General features: G+C 43.1%; 1 protein-coding gene across 2 annotated transcripts in view; it reads left to right on the top strand.

Moving 5' to 3' along the window:
- Positions 1 to 8,715: 8,715 nt before the first annotated feature.
- The window catches only part of TDRD3 (tudor domain containing 3), a 108,859-nt gene continuing 102,241 nt past the window's right edge, over positions 8,716 to 15,333 (top strand). The window contains exon 1 of one of the 2 annotated variants that reach the window (XM_048047757.2): positions 8,716 to 8,921. In XM_048047757.2, coding sequence (XP_047903714.2) covers positions 8,881 to 8,921 — 41 coding nt within the window. In that variant the 5' untranslated portion in view covers positions 8,716 to 8,880. The remainder of the gene's footprint in view (positions 8,922 to 15,333) is intronic. The other variant, XM_048047758.2, reaches the window with a different exon arrangement.

Genomic DNA, 15,333 nt, shown 5'->3' with positions numbered 1-15,333 from the left:
GATTCTCTTTGTTTCTTGTGTTTGCTAACAGGCGGGAAACAAGGAAACTGAGGGCAGAAAAGTAACTAAAATCAACAGAGACAGAAAAGATATATAAATAAAAAACAAGGAAACTGAGGGCAGAAGAGTAACTAAAATCAACAGAGACAGAAAAGATATATAAATAAAAGCAGAATCACAAGAGAAAGGAACTGAATCATTCATAAGTGAAGGTCAGCAAATAGCTTGCCTAGTTATTGCACTTGATTGTTATAAGTGTCGCAGAAGTTGATTTTGCTGCTTCTTGAAAGCTGTTAAGAAATTTAGTTATTTTTCCAAACTGTGCTGATTTGGGACCGCAGACTACAGGGAAAAAAGCAGTGGTAGGCAAAAGCTTCCACATCTGAATAGGAAAGATACATGACACAGTATATTTTCACTGCCAGGAAATAACACAAAAACATTCTTGCCTGTTTAGTGTGTATTCAATCAAGGATAGAAAGTCAACTGCTTAGCTGGAGCCTGGCATAGATTTCCAATAACTTGCTTTTCCTCAAGCGCAAACATATGACGGCACTTGAGGAAAACTACAGAGTGAATCTTTTATGATCTGAAAATAACCTTCTTAGATTTCCATGAGAAAACAATATTTATTTATTTGGTCTTCTTCTCCCACCTTGCAATTAAGTCAAGTGCTGACACAGATTGCTGGACCATTTATGCCCCAAACCGATCATAGAGCGAGATGATGTCTTCTGTGGTATTGTGGATATAAAAAATTTAAACTTTATGTTTTTAGTAGTAATATTAACAAAACCAATATACAGAGTTACTGTACAGCCATATATATTGCTGCATAATAGGTAGTCACTGCTTCTCCATGCGTCTGCAATATACGATTTAATCTATGTTAAAAATGAAGGCCATATCCCGTTAGTGTACTATGCAGGATAATGGTGCCTGGGCCTGCACTAGGTTCTACCACTATGGGCTTCTACCATTTGCAGTGTTTGGGTTTTGCTGCCCCACCCTAAGAGGAATTGGCTTGGCTTTAACAAGGACATCAGTGGGGGTGGCTATGCAACTCTAAGGTCTTCCATCCGTGCCCACACCACAGGTATTTTACGTCACCCTGAGAGCTACCTGAACACTGTGTGAGGTACCCTCTCGCATGACACCTATGCCATGAGGCTTTTGGCATGCCTGGAACAGCGCTCTAAGTGCTTCCTTAACTCATCTCTTCCATATGTGTGCTGTGATTTCACCACACAGCCCTTCCTCAGTGGTTCTGCCCATTACTTTAGTGTCAGTGAGATAAACTATGACAAATTCAACTTAAAGGGTAGGGAAATCATGAAGAAAGCAGAAGTCTGCAGAGATTCCTTACCTACACTCCTTCTAATGGAGGGCACTGTTGCCACCTTGAGAGATTGCACGGATAGCAGTCGGCCTTCAGCAATATCTCCGTTGTTACTGAGCTTTGTTCAGTTTACACGTATACCTATTTCAGACATGAACTGACTGCTGGTGGGACACATTTCTTGATGGAACAGAGTTCACAGCTCTGGGGAGGTAGCTGTCAGGAAGCAGCACTCACGGGCTGCCCCACAAGGGAAGGCAAGCTGGGAGCTGAGGGTGACAGTGAGGTAGGGCAGTGATCCCACCAAGAAGGGCACAATTGCACAGCAGGTACCATGCTGGTGGCCAGGGTCAGCCAATATTCAAGACTACTAAACATGATAATCTACTAAACAGCGATAAAGTGGGGAAGAGGTCAAGCCAGGAAGTCAAATCATTGGTTCAGGATCAGCAAGGCACATGGCCAGACACAGGCATACCTCAGGGGCATCTCAAGGATGTAGGCCTGAGTTTCAGTGCAGTTTGCAAGCAAAGGGCAGGAGGCCCCCACGAGGCTCCATCCACACTGCTCTTTTCCCAGCAGCCTGATCCAAGGCTACAGCTGCACGGTATCAGAGCTGGACTGGAGCACAGACAGCCAAAGCCCTAGGAGGAGGGAAGAGGCTGCAGAGCCTCTTGATGCACACAGAGCCTTGACAGCAGCACGCTTATTTCCAGATTTCCATTCAGTCCAGAAGGTATCAGTCTCTTAAAGGTAATCTTGTTAGAGATGAGGCACAGCTGTTAAGGGCTGGGATGTTTACTGCAGCCCGATGAAAGTCTGCGAAGCCATATGCTGTTTGATCCTCTGCTCCCTGGCTATTTACCAATTCAGTGTCCAGAGGACCAGGAGGTTGAGCTATGCCAGCATCACTGACAAACACAAGCCCTTCTGCTGGCCCTCTGAGGGGGCTTGCCAGTGTCATAATTATATGAGATTACATTCTGCTGTACTCAGTGATCCGTTGTACCCTCGTGATCATTGCAGTGCCTTGTCTGCACTAACATTCAGATCAGAACCGTCCAAGTTTTGACAAGCAGCCATGCATAGACTTAGCAATCGCATCATTATGCCATATATAAATGGCCTTATCCTGACAACCACAGTGCCTTGATAATTGCCTTTTGACAGCAATGATGCTGTATTTAAGACTGACATAATACCAGCATGGACTGTACCTTCAAGATCACCGTAGCCTGCACGCATTTAGTGACTTGCAGGTGAAAGTGGCGAGTGTGTTCAAACTGAAAGGGTCCAGGAGCAGGCAGTCAGATGGCAAAACCAATTACAGCCACCTGACAAAAATGTTAGCTGTGGCCTTAGTGAAAGTTATCTCTCCTTACAACACCATCCTCACTACACAGTCTCTGGCTATAGGTGGTGGTATTATATCCAAGACTTTGTAATTCTTAACAATTTCCAGGCTTCGAGATGTGCCTGCTGTTCATCTCTTTCTGTTCTGCTGCATCGCTTCAACCTGCTCCTTTCTAAGCCTCTCTCCTCACTCTCCCCTATTAAAAAATCATTACTTATGTAATTTTCCCTTCTTCTCTTTACTCTCTGAAACGTCAATTCCTTCTCCAGTTGCTGTAACAGATGACAGACCCTTGACTGTCTTGAGACACACCGGTCAGGGTTGGCTACTCACCCGCAGCAAACACCTCCCCGGTGAGAAACACCTGTAGTAACTAGCCCTCTTTACTACTTGTCTACAACTTGGGGAAGTTCATGACAGAAAAAGAATAAGCATATTGCCTGAGTGCTGACTACCGCCCTTCCCCTTCAGACAAAAAAGATAAAACATTCACAAGCAGCCCTGCTTATTTTGGTTGAAGCACAGCGACAATGCATGCAGTAAAGCTGATCCTTCTGACTGCAGCCAAATCAGATTAGACTGGCCCATCACAGGACACTGAGAGACCGTCACTTTTGTTTACCAGGGCTATCTAGAATCCCTCTAAGATTAAATACGCTTCCAAACTCCTTTTAAGCTATGGCCCAGGGCAGGTTTTTCAGAGAAAGGAAAATAATAACAATAAAAAGGCATATTTTCTCCTGGCTCATGAAAACAGTATGAGAAACAGCTCCATAACCCCAGCACACTCCTAGGACTACAGTGACATGAAGTGAAGGCCATTTACCTTCAGGGCCCAGTTACTCTGGGCTACATATCCAGGGTTGGGATTGTCTGCTCTTGTGTTCAGTAAAAGGAGCTTTATATAATGCAATGAAGAAAACATACTGTGCAAAAGATGAAATAAAAATTGAGACCAAACTGGCATTATTGTCCTTGTGGGAGCCTCCCATAGAAGCCAGTGTTCAGGGTTTCCATCCCACTGGTGGTTTCAGCACACAAGGTTGGGGTGCATGATGCCAAACCCGTGCAGTGTCACTGGTTTCAGCTCTTGCCCATTTCTGGCAGGCATAGTGATTAGCTTCAGCTCCCCACTTCTGTGACCGTGCTGCTGAACCAAAGTGAGCAGGGCTTGAGCTGGCAGGAGATGGAGGTAGCCAGGATGAATCAAGCTACGGAAGGGAACCTGTAGGGTTGATACAAAAACTGGCCACCTAGCTCTTGTCTTGCCCTACGTGCTAGTTCTGTCTGTTCTCTGCCACTCCACTACCCTAAGGAGGTCCTCAAGCAGACCAAACATTTTATGTACTTACAATTACAGAGCACTGTGGAAATAACATCTTTGTCATAGATCAAGTTGTCCTGGATCACATGGGCAGCAGTCAGGAGGTACTGCCTTTTAGGCACATCTTTACATGCCTGTCATTACCTGGTACTACAGAAGAGGGGCTGCCTCCATCCGTCACTGTATCCCACGATGCACACACTGTGGACTTTGTGAAGAAATCACAGGATCTAGTTACTTTTTGCTAAAGTAAACAACAGGAGCTAGCTGCTGCCTAAATTCAACTTCTCCTCTTAGCCTCCTATATTTCTAATAAATAAGGCAGATAAATACAAGATATGCAAGCAGTATGATACTCATACAACATTAAGTGATTCTATGATTCTAAGTAGTGATACTTTACACCTTGTTGGTTAATAATCTGAATGTAATAGAGAAAAGCAAGTTGTACTGCATAATTATGTATGGTTTAGAGGCAGAGCACAGCACAGGTGAGGGTTCACTTTAACTTACTTTGGTCTTACATTACATTATTGGACATCGTTGCATACTTGCAGTTAGCAGTACTAAGATGACATATTAGATAATGTCTTTCCCCATTTACCACTCTATATCTTTAAATAGCCATGTTATACCTTGAACACTTATTATATCTAAATGGTAAATTTAATACATCTAAAACTTAATGAAACAATTGTATTGATTTAGGAAGGTCATATTAAAATAAAAATAACTTCATGTATAGCACTTTCAAGATATAAAGTACTAGATGCATTTTATTTCTTTGAAGAACACTAGTACAGATATTTCTCCAGTTTTCCTTGTAAGCTGAACCCCTTTGTAAAAGACGTATCAGAATAAGTTGTTATGTCTCACGCCCTGGTTTTGGATGATTCAGAATACTTTTACTCTTAAGCCTGTTTCTGCATAAAAAAAAATGAGAAACCTGTGTTCAGAGATACATGGAGATAAAAGTTGCTCCTCAGACCGGTTCCAACATTAACACAGCTGCAGAACTGACTAGTTCTCAGGGCCTGGAGCACATCCCCCTTTTGGGAGTTTTGTTGGCTGAGCCAAGGAGTCTACCTGGCGGAGTCCAAGGTTGGCTTCAGTGCCAGTAAGAGCTGTTGTGAAGACGCCAAAAGCAAGGCCCTGCCCTTTCTTTCCCTTGGGGACTACTTTTAAGCTGGGGGTGTGTCAGCTTGGGCTACATTGCAGCTGTGTTGCAGCAAGGTCTGCGCTTGGTCTTGTAGCTCCTCAGTCTGGACCTGGACTCAGACCCACCACCTGGGCTTCCTGGCACAAGCTTGGATCTGTCTTGTTGTGGTGGCCATGCTGGGTCACCACTGGGCTGTGTCTGACCCTGAACACCATCTCTGGCCCAGATCCTGACCTCGACTTTCCACTGGTTCCTTATGGTGAGGTTGCTGCTCCTGCATGTCGTTAGCGTGCTTTGTTCCTGGTTTGCCTTCTCTTGAGAAGCTGCCAGCCCTCTGCTCCACGACACTTCCTTGTTTCATTCTGAGAACTGGTTGAGGCATTTCTTAAATTTAACATAGCTGATTTACACACAAAGCATTCTTAAATGCAACTGTCAACCAGTTAGGCATGTGGGTGCATTTATGCAAGCCATCACAGTGACTGAAAATTACTCTTTTTTCAAAGATACTATAAAAAGTGATTTTGTAGCACAAATAATTCTGAAGTTTTATGTGTAAATTTAGCAGTGTTATTTGTTCACCACAGACCTTGCCCTTTTAACCTCACACTTTTCAACGGCTAACACTTGAAACAGATGCTCGGAATGAGAAACTGGAATGAGCTTTTCAACTTCAGTGAAGTATATCGAACTACATTATACTTTGGACATAAGGAGTCTATGTGAATTTTGTAAAGAATGTTGCAATGTTGTATTTTTCTCGGAAAGCTATGTAGGCACAGAGCCCCTTGCAGGTGTGCTGGAGTCTAGGCTCAGTCTCTGTACAGCCCCAAGTAGTCTGACATTCATTACTTTCAGCAATCTCATTTATTCAAAAGGTGATGGATGGATACAGAGGTCTGCTCTAAGAATGTTTTATCATGAACAATTGTTACAGAGGGTCTTATTCCTCCCATTTGCAGCTTTCTGTCAGCCTGGCAGGCATTGTATCACCTTCTGTTTTAGAGTGGACCTAATTATTTACCTCACATTGCAGCACAGCTATCAGCAACTAGAAATAGCGAAGATCGGGCAGTGCCCTCTGCTCGCAGAGAAACATGCACTAATGGGAACTTCTCATGTACAAAAGATGTGTGTATGTATATATATTTATATATTTATATATCATCTTGCATATAATGAATTTGTGAGAACGGATGCCTATACACCTTGATGAAGAACAACGTTGGTTACTACATTTTCTTTATAGATGGCTTTTTGTGCCATGAGGTGCAACGGATAGCCATCTGCTGGTGTAAATCACCAGTATAATTGCCTGGTGATTTCAGTAAAGATTTAAGTTAGCAAAAGCTTCCATGTCTTAAACTAATACAAGGTAATGCATAAAGTCTGTAATTCTCATTATCTTCTCCTAGGTCATACTCCATCCCTTACTAATTGGCTCTACAGGCACCCCTTTTTGAGATACAACAAAGTTTACAACCTTTTCTTGATCATTTCATGTGCAGCCAGGTCAAAGTCTAAATGAGAGGTTCTTTTATTTCCATTTATTTTACATAATAAGTGACTGAACTGGCACTACCATTCTACCTATCTGCTGCTGCTACTTTTCCATGTCAGCAGCTACTACTGTTCATCGTGCAAAACTGCTGGAATGAAGGGTGTGACTCAGCCACTAACATTTCAGAGTGACTTTCTTGATGTCAGGCTACTAATTTAAGAACGTCTTTGGTACAGACACACAGTAGGTATATCTGAGGGCTCTTGTTTTAGTTCTCCTTGGTATTACTGCTTTGGAAGCTCTTGTTCACCTGGAGTCTTGCCATGACATGGGACTGCATAAACTTTAAAAATCCTTAAGTCAGACGGTTATTCAATCCATAATATGACTGTCTGGGTTGGCTCAGTTTACTCGGATCTGCGTAGACGGCTCTGGCGATTGCTATGCACTTGCATCACAAATATGTTGTTGCAGTTTCCTAATTAGTATTTCCTCTTTTTTTTTTTTTTAAATGACCAGCATGTGGATTGAAATTTCCATGAGTGCGATACTCATTGTTTTGACATTTTGCTAGAAAAAAAGTATGTGTCAGTCTACTTTAAATAGAAACTGATTAGAGGGCTAGAGGATATTCTTTCTGCTAAGGCTCCAGATCAGAACATCTTCAAGAGTTATATGTACAACATAAGAAATTGCTCAGATTAATCTGAACAATGCAGGTTTTGTTTTCTTTTTCTGCACCAAGATTTTTGTAACTGATTAAAAAAAAAAAAGTGTAATTTCTTGAGAAACAGCAGCCACACAGAACAACGTATGTGTTGGTGACAAAACCTTTGTCCCAGAGTATATATCTGTACGTTACATAGGACAATTCAATGCAGTATGAACAAGGACAAAGTATATAGGAGAGAATAGTGTTGGTCAGTACAGCAGAAGTCACAGCTTGTGACATGTAAATCTTCTGAGTGATTGCTAGTCAGTATGGCAATGCCAGGCTTTCAGGTGGATCAAAACAAAAAAAAAAAAAAAAGAAAACCAGCAAGCTTTGATTCAAAGATGATGAACAAAACCTGCAACATCCCAAGGATAAGAATGACCCATGAAGGAGTGTACACCTTCAATACACAAAGTTGGTTCCTAAGTTTTGGAACTGCTGTACAGTACAAAAGAATTAACATTTAATGCTGTCTGGTTACAGAAGTGCGTAGACATGTCTGATTAACAATAGTTTTCATGGCCTTTTAAAAGGCAGCTGCGCTCACCTACAGGCAGAAACCTTGAGGATCAAGATTAGGGTAGGCATTTTCTTAATGCATGACCTGCTCATATTCATTCCTTTGGTTATTTCTTTGAATGCTAGAGCACATAGGTAAAGAAAAAAAAACACAACACTTTTTGTCAATTACTGAAGTAGCCTGAAGTAACGTGTTACATACAGCAGCAAAGATGAAACAGCGCTGCATTTTTAAGCAAACCCATTAAAAAAGGCAGACCACAAGATTCCATGCTCATTTCAGGGCAAAATATTGAGAGAGACACAAACGTAGGAACAGCCTTTTACATCTTGTTGCCCCAAAAACTCACTTCTCACCCCCACCATCGACCCTGAGGACATCGAGGGGACTCTTCCTACACAGCACCATTAGCACTACATGTATTTACTTATACTCTTCCCTCTAGAGAAGAAGGAGGGCCCTGGCCACCCCCTTCCCCACACAAAACCGGAGCAGGGGCCGTGTGGAGCGGCTCCGGGACAAAGGCTCCGGGCCGAGGGACCCGAGGCGGCCGGTACCACGTGCCGGAGCCCCACAGCGGGCAAGGCCCCGCCGCCATCTCCTCCTCCTCCTCCTCCTGCTGCTGTGCCCTCAGCCCTTCCCTTCCCCGCCATGGCAGCAGCGGCTTCCAGCCGGGCTCCGTCCTCCCCATAGCGGCCACACGGGGGTGTGGAGCGGGGCTGGCGCCGGTCGCGGGCTTTGTTCGTCGCTGCCTGCGCCGCCTCCGCCCCTTCCTTCCCTCCCCCCCCCCCCCCCCCCCCTTTTTTTTTTTCCCTTTCCCTTCCCGTCCCTTTCCTCCATCGCCCTCCCCAGCCCAAGAGCCGGCCGGGCCGGGTGCCCGGAGCGGGCCGAGGGGCGGGGGGGAAACCGAGCGGGCCCTGCCCGCCCCGCCGGCACCGAGCAGGCAGGCAGGCCGGGAGGGAGGCGCCATGGCCGACAGGGCGAGGGCGGCGCTCGGGGAGTCGGGCTGGTAAGTGGGGGCGTCCGCCGCCATGTCGCGGGGGCCGGCCCCTGCCGTCCCGGGCACAGCGCCGGGCCCCCGGCCCCTCCGTTGCTTGCCGGCTTTGAGGCGTAACTCGCTACAGCGGCGTGGGCCGTGGTGTTGTTTTATTTATTTATTTATTTTGGGGGTGGTGGGGCTCGCTTCTTTTGTGTCTCGACTCGTGTCGTGAAGCGCTCGACGTCCGCCCTCCCTCCCAGCTCCAGCCCACCGTGTCCCAGCCGCAGCCCCCAGTGTCCCGGCGGCGCCCCACGGGTGTGTGTGGGGCCCTTTGGGCCTCTCTTGTCGTCCTTTGGGGCCGGCTAGGGCCGGGCCGGTGTGTGCACAGCTCACAGCACGGCTGGCAGGGGCTTTTTGCTCCGGGACGTGCCCCTGCTGCCTGCCCTTCCCCGGGTCTGCACCCTCCTGACTGAAGGCTGGGGCTTTGGGGTGGTGGTGTTGCTTTTAATCACCCCGTGCTGGTCAGTAAGATTGGACGAGTGGAGTCGAACACTTGAGGCTTGAAGCCAGGTTTTCTTTTTTTCCAGTTAGTCCCGAGTTGAACGTTTTGTGTGCATTGGAAGATCGCGCTTCAGTGAGTCCAAGTAGTGCTATCTCTACATCTTGTTTGCTAGCCTGGAGGTTTTTTGGCACTATTGACTAGCAGCGGATTTATTTATTTTTTAATTGATCAGTGTAGTTCCCTTATTAGTCACCACTTTGCCTCCTTAACTACTTGCAAATCGTTCTCAAAACAAAAGCTCGTTGTTGACTACCAAGGCGCAACACAACTTACTTTGGCTATAATTGAGGAAAAACTGCTTAATTTAAAGAGAAATGTCGTTACTTCCAATGGCATTTTGTGGGTTTGTACTGTGACGTTTAACTTAATGGTTTTGTTGAAGTGTGCTTTCATTTATGGCTAACACATAAAGCATTAAAACAGCATCGTGTGGTTTAGGTAGTTTCTACAGCGTTGCTTTGTGATAATACTAACCAGGCTGAGAAAACTAGTGTCTTTAGATCTGGATGAGCGTATCATGTTTCAAAGATACTGATCTAAGCAGTTCTAGAGTACACAATCCTGTGATTCCTGCCTGTTGACGAGTTGAAAGAACCAAAAGTATTCATGCTAACTTTCATAAGATTAGCTTTATTAAAGGGAAGTGTTGGCTGTAACTTGACGCGCACACCTCTTCCATACTTACTGCTCTTCAAAAAGGAGAAAGCTTCCGTAAAAGCAACTTTCATTTTTGTCATTTTTCTTTCCTTGCTTTCTATTATACATCCAAAATTTTATCTCACAATTTTCAGTTCTTAGATGTTTTACTACTTTGTCAGTTAAATGAGGGCCATTGGTAAGCTGCTTTTAGGGATTGGCAGTCCAAAATATGAGGTGCCCCTGAAACTCTGTTACTCCGCAGTGTTTGCCTTTGTCCTTGGGGCATATTCTGTTGAACGGCAATAAACACTTGTTATTCTTGCAGTGCTGCCAGGTGTGATCCAAAGACAGTGACAGAAATATGATCGGGCAGTAGTGGGCTGATACTCAGGCCCACTGGAGTTATGCCTTGGCCTACTTGGATTGGGAAGGGCAGCATGAATGCTTATACTTTTGAGGAGGAGTGGAAAAGGAAATAATGCTTCATAAATCTTCAGCAAAGTGTTTGTGTCCTTCAAAAAATAACCTAGGCATCCACGCGCTTCACTGTTCTGCTGTTGCACTTATGCATTTGACTTTTCTATCCTCTTATTTATTAGTAGACCATAAAGTAATTTAACACATGTATGACCAAGCCTTCAATTGTGGTATTTAATGCAGTGTATTTCTCACTACGCTTGATTACACGGGTGGTTGAATCACATTCAGTTCCAAACCGATTATTAGTATTGCTGTCCACTTGTGTTAAAGTGGTATGTTTTCTAGTACAAAAGTGAAGCTAGGCTTATACATTGAATTCTGTCCACACTCAAACTACTGCAGCACCACTTGGTGTTCCAACAAAGCAAACTATTGTTCTTCCAAAGTTGCAAATCTTCTAGTTTTTAAGATACTGCCTATTCCAACTAGATTTTAACATAACTTTCTTAGAACCTTAAAGGTAAGAAAAGTTGACGTAGACACATTCGTGTGAATTTCTGCAATTAGTTTTTTTGTTATAACTCTGAATACAAACTAATTTTTCAAATAACGCATTAACAAAATGTAGTTAAGATAGCATTATATATATATTTATATGTTATGTATGTTGTGTGTTATTTATATCTATCTGTATCTCAAGTAGCTGTTGTTAAAGAGTCATCCACTGTAAAATGGCCTGGAAATTTGTAATGTTCGCCTTTTCAGTTTGTTTCAGTATATTAGTTATGCTTTTTGACCTTTTGAGAGATGAAGTTTCCCTACATAGTAGGTGTAAGAGTGCTAGCTAAGGTAGCTAATGCAGGTTTTTTTTTTTTTTTTTTTTTTTTTTAAGTTTACTTATTTATTTACTTTGTGGTAGTGTTCCATGAAAGTGGGCAAAAGGTCCCTGTAGTGTGCATACAGAGCTGTTTCCCTGAAGAGAAGACGTCCTTGTAACAGTCTTTAGACTTGTACATTTTTTGAGGCTACTTTTCCTTGCACACTACCTTGGGTGCTGCATCTCAGGATGTGATACTGGCTCCAACTTTAGAGCTGAGATAAGGTGTGTTTGTACTACTTTGCAGTGGAAAAGCTAATCAGCCTTGGAACAAGAAGTTCTAACATTTTTTTTTTAAATTATCAGACATGCAGAGAAAGTTGCCTTCTTGTATTGTTACAGTTCTGTTCATGAGTTTTGGAACCAATTTTCCAATGTTCCCATTAAAATATAGGCCTAAATGGAACAGAGTTGTAGAATCCAGTTTTCTTACTAGCCGTGGAGTCCAAAAGAACTGCGGAGTACACACTCCTTATGTAAACCATGAATCACAGAACACTTCTCTCTGGCTTGCAACCACACTTTTTGTTTGCCTTTGGAAGTCACCCAGGTTTCACTTCATAAGAGAAGATGACAGCCCAGAACTTCTTCAATGTCCCAGATCTTTACAGAACTTCGGAATTTATTACATGAAAATGCCAATATGTTTTTGAAAACAAACAGTATGTTGTGCCCTACAGCAGGTTTAGCTGCCCGTGGTCTCAGGTCTGGTGACTGCTCTCTGAATGTGGGAGAGCAAGACATGCAAACTGGATAGCTAAAGAATTTCTTAGTACAGCTAAATGTACAGTTGCTTGTTGAGTAGTACAGATTATTTTATTGCAGTGTAAAAATTAGTAAGTCTATGGCAAAAACAGATAGTCTTGTAAAACTTCATGTATTTTTCAAAGTTATGTAAAGAGTGTTCTGACTATAAGGAGTTATTTCCAGAGACGAAGAAGAATCAGAATTGTATTGGTTGTTTGGAAACAAAAGAGTAATGTTTAGCAGTCCGTGAGAAAACTTCGATCAGTGTAATTTTGGTTTTATGTGTTTTGCAAATGAAAGCTGTGTAGTTGGTGTATGCTGAGCTACTTTAAATTGACTTTCATCTATTTCAGCAAGTAATGTGCAGCATGCAGCACAACAGTAGATTTAAGTTTGTTGCAACCCTTTCCTTATAGGACTAATCATGATATGATCCAAGCTCAGAAGTAAAGGTAGGGAATGCCTGCAGGAACAATCTGACTCTTCTTTCTAAGAGCACAGCAGGAGTTTGGGGAAGTAGTTGGTTCCAGGATCCTGCAAGGCAATCTGCTTTTCCTACACGATGTTTTGGTGTTCCACTGAAGTTCCTTCGGCAGGCATGGCTGAATTTGGTCCCTGCATATGGAGCAAGCTCAGCCTGGGTAGAAGATGTCCTTTACACACACGAATAACAGTGATTCACAGGGGAGATGTCTCTGTTTTGGGTTTCTTAACATCCTTGTAGTGGTGCATGTTTTTATGAGCTTGGGTTGGTACTGTGAAAGCTCGAAGTGCCAGTGCAAAGTAAAGTGCTGCACCGTTGCAATTTTGCATATTTTTTTTTTTGTCATTCACGTGTATCCCTTACTGGCTGGTGTGATCGGTTTGATTCTTTCTCGATCAGGAATAATGGGTAGATATAAACTGAATTCTTGATGTCATTGACAATCTGGAGGAGCAGAACAAGTCCAGTGTTGTACCTTCTGTTAAGGGAAATGAGATGAGAAACTCCTTTTAAAGAAGCTGTTAAGTGGTAACAAATGAGTGATATTGGATGTAATCTTACAGGCTTTTCCAAGAAACTGGTATATGGCTATTATTAATGGTTAAAAAACAGTGCAAAGAAAGCTGTTAGGAATTTTTCACAAAGAATAAAATAACTGTTAAGTCATTATGTATATGAATGGCGTGTCCTAATTTTTAGCAGTAGGCACTAATGTAATTGTCCCAGCAGAGCAGAAGCTTTGTAGACAGTGAAAAAGTAAATGCGAGGTGTGGAAGGTCCTCTGTGCTGGGAAGATGGAGATCTTTAGTCTGAAAAACAGAACAATAAGGGGAGAGGTGACAGGGGTCTGTGAAATCTGCAGAGCATACAGAAATGATGAATAGAAAGCAAGACAGCTATTTTTCTTAACACAAGAATTAGGCCACCCAGTGAATTAAATGTGCTAGTTGATGAAAATTCAAGTAGCTTCTCAAGCAATGTGTAATTAAATTGTGGAACGGAATTGGCACATGATAGTTTGGAGCAAAAAGATGTAAGTGAGTTAAAATATAGAAATACATACTATATTATAAAATACAAAAAAAATACAAGTGGGTTAAAATGACAGAGGGATTTGGCCAACCTCTTTTCAGTGGTTTGTGGGGATAGGACAAGGGGTAATGGCCACAAGATAGAGCACAGCAAGTTCCGCACCAACATGCGAAAGAACTTCTTCACAGTGAGGGTGATGGAGCACTGGAACAGGCTGCCCAGGGAGGTTGTGGAGTCTCCTTCTCTGGAGATATTCAAGGCTCGTTTGGACACCTACCTGGGCAGCCTGCTCTGAGGAACCTGCTTTGGCAGGGGGGTTGGACCAGATGATCTTTTGAGGTCCCTTCCAACCCCTTCAATTCTGTGAAAATATGAATTTGACAAAATGAAGTAGAGATAGATGCACTGAAAGTGGAACTCTGGGGTGGAGCTTATCTACTAGCTGTAAAATAGCTGGAAGCTAGGAATTACTCAGAGCACTTCCAGATACTTGCTGGTTTACGTTCTTTACCTGAATCATCTGCCTCTGGCCACCCTTCAGGAAGGGGAACTGCGTTAAACCTAGACTGGTTAAGTATGAGCACCATTTCTGTTCTTACTTTTCTGTTGTAGGTAAGTGTTTTTTACGCTGTAGTCTTACTGAGGAAAGGTTTTTCTCCTCTTGACTGGAAGTGGGAGTTTTGAGACAAATGAGCGGGACCTTGAGAAACAGGACAGAGAAGCCAAAGCAAGTGTGGCAGTCCCCTTTGCACCCTGTCTCCGTTGTGATTTCTGCTGTCTTACTGCAAGTCAGCCCCCAGGATTTTATTAGCTGCTGGGAGAGCCTCTCCTGTCACCTTGATGTGCCAGATCTCAAATCAATTTATGCATCCTTTTTGGGAACGTAGCCTTTATCTGCTGGCTCCTCTGAAGAGTCTGCTAAGAAGCTGAAGCACTCGCATAAGATGTCCTTGACTTACAGAACTGTTGCAATTTAAGGGTGAAGAATATTGCTATTTGTTGAGTAAAGGGTTCACAGTAGAGGGGGAAGAAAAAGTTTAGTTTACATGGAACAACCTTAAAGGTGGAAGTTGTGACGGACGGTTTTCCAACACCCACCTTTTTAGTGGCCTTGCTTTTTTTTGGTATAGTGTATATAAGGTTGATTCTCTCCCATGAATGCTTTCTGTAGGGGCATGTAGGCTTGTCTCCTTTTTGGAGACTTTGGAGATGACGTGTATTTAGTCTCATTTCAGAAATGACATAGTCATGTAAATTCATAGGCTTTGCTCTCTTTTAGAGGTGCAGATACTTCATTAGGCCAATGTCAGCTACAGGGTTTGACTTGTAGTAGTTTCCTTCTTCCTGCCTCTTTGTCCACATGCTCTTTGACCTAACGTGAAACAGCGCACGTTATCCCAGAGACTGAAATGTTGGCTGAGTTTTGTAATATTTTTTTTTATCAGTTAGTCTACTGATAAGCTAATTGCTATCAGCACTTAAACAGGGTAAATGGGTGGAGCTTGTTACACAACGACTACTGGGGGCTGATTTCCCTCTTCCCTCTCACAAATCTGATTTTTAGTATACTGTAAGTGTATACTGTATACTCTAAGTATACCATAAGTTGAATACATAAAATGATAATTTTGGTAGGGATTTGGCAGAAAGACTTAGGCAGGCTGGAATACCAGGAAGCTTA

This window comes from Anser cygnoides, chromosome 1, assembly GCF_040182565.1.
Source record: "Anser cygnoides isolate HZ-2024a breed goose chromosome 1, Taihu_goose_T2T_genome, whole genome shotgun sequence".
In the NCBI taxonomy this organism is placed as follows: Eukaryota; Metazoa; Chordata; class Aves; order Anseriformes; family Anatidae; genus Anser; species Anser cygnoides.
The sequence above is the reverse complement of the archived record's forward strand: the minus strand, read 5'-3'. Positions and strand labels throughout refer to the sequence as shown.